We start from the raw sequence: 13,972 nt of genomic DNA, 5'->3' as shown, positions 1-13,972 counted from the left end.
AGTTTAATTCAAACCTGTCTAACGTTTCTATCCAATGCCTGTAAATTTCAAGTTAAATATAACCCGAATAATGTCAGTTGTTACATTCTGCTGACCTCTGACTAATCTCAGATTGCTACATAGTCTTTAGGCCACTAGAGGGTGTAGAATTATTAGAGTTGAGTTAAAGATCATCATCATGGCAATAAGATATCTTTCATACAAAATGTTGGTACGATGCTGTAAAGTTTTCCTGTTGTTGTTTTTTTTTGGAAATTATGATGTCAATAATTTTTGCCAATCTAATGAGGCATTAAAATAAGGTAAAGCTAACCTAGATTTGACCTAGACCCTAGCTTCCTAAAGGAGTATTATGTATTTCAGACATCAGTCCAAGAAAAATTATTTTTCATTCAATGGGCATTTTGACTGAAATGAACATCAATTGTGTTGGACTTTCCCTCAAGGGAAAAGCATGCAGAATTTGAATTTAAAACTGAAAAAAAAACCACAGTTTTAAAATGACATATTCTACATAAAAAGGTATATATGACACATACAACATCAAAGAAAAGGACAAAACTAAAATAAAGTTTGTTTAAATGTAGGTGCTTTAATTGAAAGGAAACTTGATACTTCAATGAACTATTTTAAAGTGTAAGCAAGGGGGTCAAGATCATAAAATTTTACAATAGCCTTACATATCTTCAGGAAATATTTGTTGGAATATTACATCCTATTTCTACAAATCCTTACAACAGTTTAATTGCTTTGGGAATAAATCATATAATGTATTAACTGAAAATGAGTGACCTCTGACAAGTAACCAGTAAATTCTTAGACTGCAGCTTCAATGTACCAGGAGAAAACAAGCAATAGACATTAGACATGCACCTTTTTTATGCTCTAAAATGTACATAGGACAGTGGAGGGGCATCATTATTTTTAGGTCTGGACGTCCTTTTAATTCATATGTCTGTCCTGCTTCAAGTTTAAGTTGTCGTTCAAGGTATTTTTTGATGCAGTTGGAGTCTATAATCAACTTAGTACACATGCTCACTATGGTATGGTCTTTCTCATTTAATTCCAAATTAGAGTTTTGACCCAAATTTCATAGTCTACTGAACATATAAAATGATAGTGTGAGTAGGGCATCAGTGTACTTTGGAAACATTCTTGTTTCCACTGATTTACATGATGTATATGACATTATGACATTTAATTTATAGCTATTTGCTTATTTTATCCAATATTTCTATCAACTTAAAACTTAGTACACATGTTCCCTATGATATCATCTTTCTAATTTTAATGTCGAATTAGAGTTTTTACCCCAATTTTACGGTCCACTAAACATAGAAAATGATAGTGCAAGTGGGGCATCCATGTACTATGGATACATTCTTGTTCTGTTTAAGACATATTCTACACTTTTATTTGGTTTCACTTCTAAGTTTATTTAATGTTATAGTGTGTATCTTTTTTCAGTGTTACCTTAAGTCATATAACATTAAATAAACTCAAGCAATGAAACCAACTGTATATAGACCCTCACTTGTTATATTTCACTTTTAAACAGGATTTTCAACTTCCCTTTTACAATTAGTTTGTAATATATACGATTCATTGTCACATGTCAGTAGTTATATTTGATACTGTATCAAAGGAAAAGAAAATATCTCTTACTTTTAAGTTGTAAAATTTATTTTTTCTTATAACTTGTAATGTATACATAAATTTATTAGCAAATATAACCTGAGAATTTCAGCCACAATTATTATTTTTCATTTCATATTAAAAGGCATTATAAGTTTTACTATAGCAAGAAAAGTAGAGAGAGGCCTGACAAGACAGGTTTTCTCTTAGAAGAGGTGACCTTTAAAGAACACATTAAAAGCACTTTTAAAATTTAACCATCAGTTTTGAAATAAATACATGAAATAAATGTGGTAAAAATCTCACAAATAAGAGATATGTATATATCAAGATTTTACAACCAAATATCATGTCAATTGTTCAACTTGTTAATTGGCCAGAAAATGTGTGACGCAAATTGGAAATTTCACAATATCCTGAATATCATTAAAAAGTGCACTTAAACTCTTACCAAGAAATTTACTGATTACTATTAGCATAGCTGTCTGAAATATCTTACCAATTCTAGCTTCATCATCTGTTAATTTTTCTCCTATACATTCAAATTTAAAGTCCTTTAATTTCTGTGCAAAGCCTTTACATGCTTTTCCTAAGTCTGAAAATATAAAAAGAAAATGTGTACAATTGTCAAGCAAAGTGTATTTTAGGTTTGATAGCAATAATAATTATAAGGTCATGTTTTACATTGACAATAATGACTATACACATGCATACATGTACATGTATGCCTAATGGAAGTTTACATACAATGTACATATATGTATAGGAAACAAACATTCAATTATTCAATAAACTTTCTATAGGGACTTGAAAGCAGAGTTTCAGGACCAAGAAAAAAGCATTAATCCCCAGTAAATGTAATATGCAATCTAGTACTTAGTACCAGTAAGTCACTGATGATTAAGAATAACAGTTACACCATATACAAATCATTTTATAACTTAATAAAATTATATTTAATTTGCATCATCCTGTGATCAGTACCGCTAGCTATAATAATCTGGTTACAGTACTAAATTGCTTTGTAACATTATCATTATAATCATTGATGTCCATATTGTGATAGTGGCAATAATATTTTGAATCTTAAACAAAATTTACAATAATATCAGAAACAATTTATTTCTGTGTTTATAAACCATGTAAACTGTGGCATTGTTGTCGGAAATTATGAAAATAAAATACATGTAAATTGTTTGCCAAAAAAACTACCTGAGTATATCATTTCATCATGAAAATCTTAACAATACAAAAGATTGAACTGCTGACCCTTCTAGGGCACCTGAGGTCATCCCCAGACTTTTTAATAAATTTCTCGTGTTTTATGAGAACTGTTTTGTCTGATCATGCTGATCATTATTTATTTTGGCAGTACTGTTGGCTGACTTTATTTGACCTATTCAATGCTTTAAAAGTACTCCAATGGTACAATATACCCCCCTTTTTTAAAGCATTAATTTGATTTAAATTTTTTTACACCATTTCATCTAATTTTCCACCTTCAATTTTTGGGAACTGACTTTTTTATCATGTTTTAATTAAGGGGTCTTAAATGTTACAAACTTAGAAGACTTGATACAAATAGCAAGTACTGTACATGTATATTTATCCAAATGGAAGGATTACACATTTAACATTGTGTGTGTCATGTCAACCAAGGTATATGCAACCCTACAACCCTCCCCCTTTTTCAAATTATTCAAACTACATTAAGACATTGTTTCTTAATAATCAGTCACATATCACAAAATAAGCTCTATATAACTTCCACATGATATTTTTGTGTGTCAATGACATAGATATTGATATTAACCATCATCTACTCAATTACTTATATCTCCCGAGTATAAACAAACAAAGGGAAGTATATCTCACATGACTTTAATATTAACTTCCTACCAAACCAATCATACTAATTGATTATTCAATGAAATATATATAGTCATCTACTTGTACTTTATACCTACACATCTTGTAAACTCATTATTCTGCTAAAAAAAATATAGGTTTATGTATAATATAATACATAATGGCTACACCTACTGAAAGACCAGAAGTAAACACAGTACATATACACCTTAATGAAGTCTGCAAAATGATGAATAATTTCATCATTTTAAAGTGCATTTATATAAATAAATTTGCAACATTAAAAGTCAAATAGGTTCACAATTATATTTTTGTGAACATTGTTTTATAAAGCATTATTATGTACAGGTATAAACACTATCCTACTAATAGAAATCAGTTTTATGTAATTAAAAGGGGCTTTCACATTATTTAAGAATGCTAATGATACTGAATTGTTGGTAGCTAGGGAAGGATTGAATAGAAATTGACAATCCCTTCTTCTGAGGTCACAATTGGCATAAATTCACTTAGTGTGTACAACTAAAATATGTTCTTGGTTGGGGTTTTTTAATTCCACAAGCTATATTGTCACACTAATTACAGCCGCAGGTCCAGAACTTTTTATAAGACTGACTGACTGTCTTATGAGCGGACTCACTACAGCCATGCTTCAGTAATTCCCTATACATGTATAATCAAACAAATTTTTTTCCACAAAAAGGGGGGAGATGGGGCCCAGATCCACCTATGCTGCATGTATATCTGATACAGAACTTTATTGTATCTGACATGTCCAAATCTGTGTGTGGCATGCAATTTCAGCCCAATGATAGGAACGGTGAATGCATGGTATTATACATCTTTATTTGATAAGTGAATCTTCTTCATATTCACTATAATTTTCCTTGAGTGGGAAAAAAAAGAAAACACTTGACTTAATACCAGAGATCAATTACATTACATAAAGTATGGCAAGCAGTTCTCCAGTTTCAAAGGAGTAGCTTACTGTTTACAAGTTACATAAATCTATTACAGACTGAGAGAAGCACATCAAACATGAAGGTTATAGCCTGGTTATTCAATTAATCAGTTCTCCTTTTGTTAATGGGCGTATATACACATTTTATGTTTTTTTCCTTTAGATTCTGCCTCATTTCAATCCTGCTAACTTAAACTTTCTACTTATTAATTATTTTTTTTTAACAATTTTCCATCATAACTGATGCCATTATATTGTAGAAATTCTTGGCAATTACTGTAACACAGTTTCAGAAAATCTTTCAAGTACCCAACTCAAGACAACGGAATAAACTTTCTTCTTAGTAAATTATATATATAATAAGTAAATATATATAGCTAGTTGCTTTATAATAGTTCAACAGATGTGAAATTCATCTGTTTGTATACAATGTAGGAAAAGGGAGTTTATACCAAAGTTAACTCATTACTGGTTGACATGTATGTCAAAATTTTAATATTCAATATTCAATGTCAGATTCAAGTCTTGGTACTGGTTTGTGCCATCTACATGTACATGTACATCTGTGTACATGTAGTTTTCTAAGTAAACTTATGAGTTATGATATATTAATAAATTGCACATTGATGTACAAATGTAATATATTGACTGTTAACTTCCTGTTCAAGTAATACAATTTTATTTTTCAAGGTAAACTATAGGTAGCAATGTACCAAATAAAATTACATGGGCGCAGCCATTTTATGAAGGGAACATGACATAGAGATAAAAATAGATGGCTCTCTGTGATTGGTTGTTATATCTTTTATATATTTTTCTTCTGGAAAGCATTATGAATGAAGTTTGATGCAAGCACAAATTTGTCCTTAAATGTATAGTATGAAGGGCCGGAAATAATTTTTTATGTTGCTCAAAATTAGGGAAATTTTTCTGCGAAATCGTCAGGTAACTGGTATCGTGAAAAACCCCAAAATTCACCAAGAAAAGCCATGGGACCATATATATTTGAGTGCGGTAAAATCGCAAATAGATATCGCGCTTCAATTAGACAACAGCAGTTTTTCCATAATTAGTTTATTAAAAGCGCCTTTTAAGGAGATAATTGCTAAAAATAGCATTGCCGGCAATGGGGCCACCATTTAGTACTTTATATCCTATAATTGTGAGCTGTGGCTTAAACAAAGATTATGTTCATGATGTTAAGAAAGATGTCTTTTTCCTGTTTAAGTTGTTCAGTTTTTTATGCTCCTAAATATTTTGCTGTAAAAAAAAGACACCTTCAGGATGTTCAGTACTGGCATACACTTTAACTGTAAAATGTTCAATCATGTTAATTGTACTGAGAATCAAAAGACTTCTAATATAAGTCTTACAATATTCATGATAGTTCATAATAAATTAGAGGTCTTTATTAGTTTAAAGATTATGTCACAATGGATTGAGAAAACATAGACTTATAGACTCGGTCCAGAGAGAATTTGTGACATCCTCACATTTTCTTCAGTAGCTCGTTTTTTTTTTATGAAGACCGACTACATACATGAATGTCATGAATGTTGTCAGAGTCGGATTTTGAGGAAAAATTTGATTATTTAGGGATTAACTGAAGATGATTACTGAAGTGGGCCCCCTCTTAAGCAGCAAGTGGGCCCCCACTTATGAAAAAATCTGGATCTGCCACTAATTGACTACTTTAAAGGTCCATTCATATATATATATCAATTCCTTACTGTTTCAAAAGTCTTTTATTTTTATATCTGTATGTCAAGGCCATGAAAAGCAAGATATATAATGTTACCCTTTCTAGAGTACATAAGACAGTAGAGTGCAAGTTGTGCAAATCACTATTAACATGCTATACATGTTTAACACTGTTTAAGGTAGAAGTCAAATTTCTAAATGGGTCCAATATCGAAAACTTCTAAAATATACTTGTCTTAATCATACAATTGTATGTGTTAATGACATTATAATAAGATAAGAACTTAATATGATAGAAATGGACAGAACAACTGCATATAGTATCTAAACAAATAAACACTTCTGACGCAGACAGTTAGATCTTAAGTAAATTGAATTAAGTAAATAATAGTTTATTCTTAACTGCACATACATCTGTACAAGTCAATTAGAAATGAATTCTGCTGAACAAATGCCCTGTAGAAAGAATTATGGCTGACAGATATAGAAATGTGTAGGTAATTGACTTATCAACTTACTAGCAGTTTAACAAATAGGTAACTCTTATGCAGCTTAATACCTGATAATGACTCCAGCTAATACATGTTCCAAGCGGCTATTTACATTCTATATATATATGTAATTAAAAAGACATGATAAAAAAAACTTTTGGTACAGGTTTTATTGACATGTGCCTAATAACAAAATGTATAACAAAGCACATATGTTAACATGGTATAACTTATAATAATCAATCAATCAATCAACATGAACATGTACAATCCCAGTGTTTTTGTTAACTTGTTAATACAGGTGTGTACATGTACATGTATACTGGAGACACCATTTTCTAAGGTGCAATCAACAGTTTTTTTCAAAGACCTCATATTTTGAAGTACCATGCATTAAAGTGACCCTTAGTGGTGGACTGATATATAAAGATACTTGTATGAAACTAGATATCACTGGAATCAGAATGTTCTCTAATTTATAATGAAATAAAAATAAAGTGTACTTTTAATATATTAAAACAAGAGGCTCTCAAGAGCCTGAATCGCTCACCTGGTAAACAATGCCTTATTGAACATATTGAACCATGCCAGGCAAACATGTACAGCTAACAATTCTTCAATATTACAAATATATATGACTTACTGTTTATAAATAAAGAAAATGAGACCAAAACACAAAAACCCTATGTTCTATTTAAAGTAAGGGCGGCCATGTTTTTTGACGGATCAAAAATCGAAGCACACACTTTGTGCAGGATAATCTAAGGAACTATCATGCTAAGTTTCATCCAAATCCATTCAGTAGTTTCAGAGGAGAAGATTTTTTAAAGTTAGCAAATATGATGTACAAATTGTGAAAAATTGTCATTAATGGACATTTACCCCTTAAGGGGTCAATTGACAATTTTGGTCGTATTAACCTTTTTGTAGATCTTACTTTGCTGATCATTTTTGCTGTTTACTGTTTATCTTCATCTATAATAATATTCAAGATAATGACCAAAAACTGCAAAATTTCCTTAAAATTACCAATTAAGTGGCAGCAACCCAACAATGATTTGTTTGATTCATCTGAAAATTTCTAGGCTGATAGATCTTGACCTAATGAACATTTTTACCCCATGTCAGATTTGCTCTAAATGCTTCCGTTTTTGAGATATAAGCCAAAAACTGCATTTGACCCCTATGTTCTATTTTAAGTAACGGCGGCCATGTTTTTTGACGGATCAAAAATCGAAGCACACACTTTGTGCAGGATAATCTAAGGAACAATCATTTTAAGTTTCATTCAAATCCATTCAGTAGTTTCAGAGGAGAAGATGTTTGAAAAATTGTTAACGACGACAGACGACGACAACGACGGACGCCAAGTGATGAGAAAAGCTCACATGGCCTTTTAGGCCAGGTGAGCTAAAAATTCCATCCAAAGACCATGGGGGAAAAAATGCCTAATCTGACCATAGAAAACCTGAAATCAGATCATGTGCATACCCATGAAGACATGATACATGCACATTTTACATACAATGTAATCAAAACTGTATGAAATTTAGAGGGCCTTTCAAGAAAAATCTTGTCTCAGGGTATGGTCTCCTGCTCTGAAAAGAACTAGTGGCTGCAAATAAGTTTTCAATTTTACTGCCAAAAAAACAGGATGTTTACAGTGTTGTCTCCCCTCAAAACATGGGTTATTTAAACTTTAATATACAGTGCCTCCCCGTGCTTAAGGTTTATGCTCTTATATTATACTAGATTATGGAGTGTGTGTCCGAGCGAGAACTTCTCTATGTTCATTACTTTAGTAATATCTATCAAAAAGTAGTATTTTAATATTCAGCCCCATTCATCTATTTAGTCAGACGTCAGTCGCTACCTTGATATACCCTATCTTTTGTTAAATTTGTCGGGTAACTTATGACAATAAGCATTTGACGTCTTGAGCCGAACAGTTTTATCATTTTTACACAATTTAATCTACTGTGTGATGGTTCATATTCTGGACGCCAGTCTTTGCTCCTTTGTAATAAATCTACATACCAAAAAACAAATATGAAGCTTAGAAATGGAAAAATATTAAATACTAAACTCGTTCAAAGGGTATCTACACGTCTCAATCTTCAGAATCGCTTATCTAAAAATACTACAATAGCTAACGTTTTTAACAATAAAAATCGTGGTTACCCTTCTATCGATAAGTGTCATGCCAAAAAATGACTTACGTGTCCCCGTCTTTCCACCAACAATACAGTAAGGTCCACATTTAATGGTCGCACATTTTCTCTAAATTTTGAAACTGATATTACTTGAAAAACAAACAGTATTATTTATTTACTCACATGAAACAAACCGGGATGCGGTATTCAGTACGTAGGTGAAACTGGGCGATATTTATCTAAACGCACGCAAGAACACCTGTATCGTTTTAAAAGACCCAATAAATTCAAAAGTATCATTTATCAACATCTTAAGAAGCACAGTCATCCTATTAAATATTTAACAGTTCAACCTTTAGAAGTAGTAAATAAGCAGCCTGGTGAATCTCATTCCAAGTTTGTACGATCACGAAAAATAAATGAATTAAATTGGATTAAAAAATTACAGACAGTCTACCCTCTCGGTCTTAATGATAATATCATGGGAATTGGCAATATATCAAGAACCGATTCTGTTAACATTTTGGATATAGTTTCTAAAACTGTTCGTAAAAATCGTTCTCATGGACGCAGAAAAAATCGGAATCAAAGAAAATTTCGGACCAACCATACAAATATTTCGGACCTAATTTCCATTTCAAAAAACAACGGCAGACATTATCTGTTAACCAAGCTTTGTTCTTTACCTATAAATAAATTAAATAAAATTTTAGAGGATTGCAACACAATTTCATATTACAGTCCTAAGTATGAAATTGTCCAAATTATAATGGCATATTGTTATTCTAAACTGTTTCCAAAAATTGATCGCCCTGAAGATCATAAAAAACATTTTATTAAAATAAAGTATGTCAATAAAGGTTTTGATTTTGTAAATATATTGCCGGTATTTTTAACGACCATTCTGTTAAAGACCAAATTCCTGGATATTTTGATAATACTGAACTCCCTCTCATTTGTTATATTTACAAGAAATCTACCCGAAAATATGTGTTTAATTATAGCCAATTGTGTAAAGATGTAAATATCACTGAAAATACACCTATGTCGTGTAATTGCAGTAATTCAGAATACACCTATGGACCAATTTCCCATGTTATAACAGGAGACCTTAACATCGTTCGCGACCGAGAGTTAAAATCATTCCTCAGTAAAGGACCTAAATATCGTCCCCCGTCAACTATTAACTGGAATGAGTGTCGTAATATCATCAACGACTCACTCCGCGCCTACTGTTTGAAATGGGTAAAACGGGAAAAAGCTGACAAAAAATCTTTGGACTCTTTTTTTAATTCAGTAATGAAGATAGTTGATATTCGAATACAACATTTTAAAGAACATTTTACCCTCAACAAAAACTATAAAAACCCTATTTCGCGTATCAAAAATAAACTAACAGAACTAGCCAAGGAATTTGTTTTTGTCCCGGCTGATAAAGCTGCGAATAATATCATTATTGTTTGACGTAAATTTTATATAGAGGTTCTGCAAAAGGAAATCACGAATTCACCAACATTCCAACTGACTTCATTTTCAGAAAACGACATCTGTAACAAACATAAACTTTTAGCTACTTCTTTACAAGCAGAACCAAACACAATGAAAGTCCCAAGTATGTACTGGCTTCCGAAGCTGCACAAAAAACCTTACAAATATAGATTTATTTCATCTTCCAGCCATTGTTCAACTACTAAATTGTCTGTTTTACTTACTAGTACACTTGGTACAATAAAAAACCTGATAATAAATTGTTCAAATAAGGCCTTTGAAAATAGTGGAATTAATTACTTTTGGAGTGTCAAAAACTCGTTGGAAGTACTTGATAAATTGCATGCATATATTGGTGATTTTGAATCTGTTCAAAGTTTTGATTTTTCTACCCTATATACCACTTTGCCTCATATTCTTATTAAGAATAAATTCACATCCCTAATTAACTGGGCATTTAAAAAGTCGGAATGCGAGTACATATGTTCAAACTCTTTTAGATCATTTTTTAGTAGCAATAAACAAAAGAACTATGTCAATTGGACATGCTTTGATACTATTTATGCACTTGAATTTTTACTTGATAACATTTTTGTTCGCTTTGGAGATTCCGTATATCGTCAAGTTATTGGAATTCCAATGGGGACTAACTGTGCACCACTTATTGCGGACCTGTTTTTGTATTGTTATGAGTTACAATTTATGACTAAAATTAGCAAAGACCCATCAACATGATCAAAACAACATTTGATACAAAAATTTAACAATACTTTTAGATATTTGGATGATATATTGGCTCTAAATAATGACGACTTCAGTATGTATACTAAATAAATTTATCCTGTAGAACTTACTTTAAATAAAGCTAATGATAACAATGACCACTGCCCTTTCCTCGATCTTGATATCTATATCATAAACGGGAAGCTTAATACAAAAATTTATGATAAAAGAGATGATTTTTCATTTCCTATTGTTAATTATCCATTTTTAGATGGTGACGTTCCCTTGTCACCATCTTATGGTGTTTATATATCTCAACTTGTACGATTCGCTCGTGTATGTAACAATGTATTAGATTTTAGCGAGAGAAATTTATGTATTACTGAAAAATTATTACACCAGGGTTTTCGATATCACAAACTGGTCAAAACATTTACTAAATTTTATCACCGGTATAAGGAAATAATTCGTAAATATAACTCAACATGCAGACATCTTATACGTTCAGGTATTTCACATCCAAAATTTTATGGAAATATTCTTTATAAAGCACAAAAATGTCAGTATTCTCCTCAGAAACTAACAAAACCTTTAAATAGACTTATTAAAAGGGGATATAGTTACGATACTGTTGTCAGGTCATTAAAGATTGCATATTTTGGCTTTAACATTGATTCACTGATAGGGTCTTTGCATCGGAACTAAACACATTTATTTCTAAAAAAACAGTTGTTGGCATGACACGGGTTATGTTCTTCTCATATATTTTATGATAGTATGATACTAAACCCCTAACGGGAGGGATTGTACCTGATATTCATATGATGAAGACATAATCTTTCAATCAGTTTAATTGAGGTCTGGAGCTGGCATGTCAGTTAACTGCTAGTAGTCTGTTGTTATTTATGTATTATTGTCATTTTATTTATTTTCTTTTGTTACATCTTTTGATATCAGACTCGGACTTCTCTTGAACTGAATTTTAATGTGCGTATTGTTATTCTTTTACTTTTCTACATTGGCTAGAGGTATAGGGGGAGGGTTGAGATCTCATAAACATGTTTAACCCCGCCGCAATTTTGCGCCTGTCCCAAGTCAGGAGCCTCTGGCCTTTGTTAGTCTTGTATGATTTTAAATTTTAGTTTCTTGTGTATAATTCGGAGTTTAGTATGACGTCCATTATCACTGTACTATTATGCATATTTTAGGGGCCAGCTGAAGGACACCTACGGGTGCGGGAATTCTCGCTACATTGAAGACCCATTGGTTGCCTTCGGCTGTTGTTTGCTCTATGGTCGGGTGGTTGTCGCTTTGACATATTCACCATTTCCTTTCTCAATTTTATGTATATACTTAATGTCAATAAAAGCTCAATTTTAAATGATTTTTGTGATATTTTCTGTATGAAGAACATTATTAATAAAGCAACATGTTATATAACCTAGCTTTCTTAGGAGTTAATTTGTACCCATTAATTATAAGCAATTAATGGAAATGGAAGTCAGTTTCTGGTTATACTGAAAACAACTTGACAAGCAAGTATTTTTTTAACAGCAGTACATTGTAAATAAATCTTCTTGAGAAAAGGACTGTTCTCATCCAGAGTTTTCCAGACAGAAAATATTTTTTCAGGGATGAGTGAACAGGCCTTTTAATACAAGGACCCTGTCTCTAAGTCCATTACATGTATTTTCATTTATCTGGAAATCTTCTTTTTCTCTAAATCTATATCATTATATTTTAAGTCTACAGACTATTTTAAAATGTCAGTGCTACAATGTATGCTTAATGGGAAACCAGACATTTCTGCCGCAGAGCCACATAGCCTTTGTTCATGTTGTTGTTTTGTCTACATTTTTGTGCTACTTTGGCCATGTACATGAATTAACATTAGATGAAATTTTAAGAAATCCTGATTTTAAGCAAAATTCTACATTGTTCTACATACAATGTAAATGAAACTATTTACAATTTACAGATGCAGTTTCACAAGTTCTAAATGCAACCAAAATATGGTAAAAGCCTGGAAAAAATAAACAATGACGCTTTAAGGAATTAGGGTTTGGAACCTAGTTTAAAAAAAAATAATACTCTGTCGAGTTGAAAGACTAAAAAATTCTTGTTTTGACAAACAATGATTAGATTCAATAACAATTTGATTGGTTTATTATTAGGCCAATTAAAATTAATTGATAGATTTTCATCCCCGCCCGCCCCTCTGAAATCGCCCCGCCCCGAATTTTTTTATTTTATAAAATTTACGATTTCCGGATTTTGTTCATTCCCGTTACCGGTAACCGTTAAAATTTCGTTTCATTCAATGCTTCCTGTTTCAAATTTCGGTTTTGTACCTCGAGTAATCTAACCAAAATGATTAAGTCTACCTTTCCGCTGTTCTATGATGACAACATCATCTTCCGAGAGTAAAGATTGATAACGAGAATGACAATGAAATATTGGTGTTACGAGAAAAACGCTGTTTCCAAGACTGCAAATCGCAGTATGTCACACATTTCTGTGATAAGAAAACTGCTGACTTTTTTTATTTATGCAATGACTTTGTCTCAGGAAATTTAAACTGTAAATGATACCCAAAGCACAAGATTCGTGGAAACCATTGATACAGAAAACATGACTGAATTATAGATATTGAAACACAAGCACGAACTTGTCAGATTTATGACCGTTTATTGAATTTAAAAAGTCGACTAACATACGCATTTTATTTATGCAAGCCCTTTGATTTTACCCATGGCTGTCTTTTTATGTTGACAAATGTCACAATACAGCCAAAAAGACTCATTAAACAACAACTTTTTTTTAATTATTAAGTTCATGTTTTACATGATAATTATATTTTCATCTTGCATATAAAGTACCAACCCTATTATTTTCAACACTCTCTGAGCTTTCATTTTATTCTGTACTCATAATAATTGTGTTGCATACCA

General features: G+C 31.6%; 1 protein-coding gene across 11 annotated transcripts in view; it reads right to left on the bottom strand.

Moving 5' to 3' along the window:
- LOC139485360 (rho GTPase-activating protein 26-like) overlaps window positions 1–13,972 on the bottom strand; it is a 60,747-nt gene that overhangs the window by 44,883 nt on the left and 1,892 nt on the right. For all 11 annotated transcript variants that reach the window (XM_071269795.1, XM_071269786.1, XM_071269790.1 and 8 more), the window contains exon 2: window positions 2,135–2,230. In XM_071269795.1, coding sequence (XP_071125896.1) covers window positions 2,135–2,230 — 96 coding nt within the window. The remainder of the gene's footprint in view (window positions 1–2,134; window positions 2,231–13,972) is intronic.

This window comes from Mytilus edulis, chromosome 8, assembly GCF_963676685.1.
Source record: "Mytilus edulis chromosome 8, xbMytEdul2.2, whole genome shotgun sequence".
NCBI classification, from domain to species: domain Eukaryota; kingdom Metazoa; phylum Mollusca; class Bivalvia; order Mytilida; family Mytilidae; genus Mytilus; species Mytilus edulis.
Note: the sequence above shows the minus strand (reverse complement) of the source record. Positions and strands in the feature narration are given on the sequence as shown.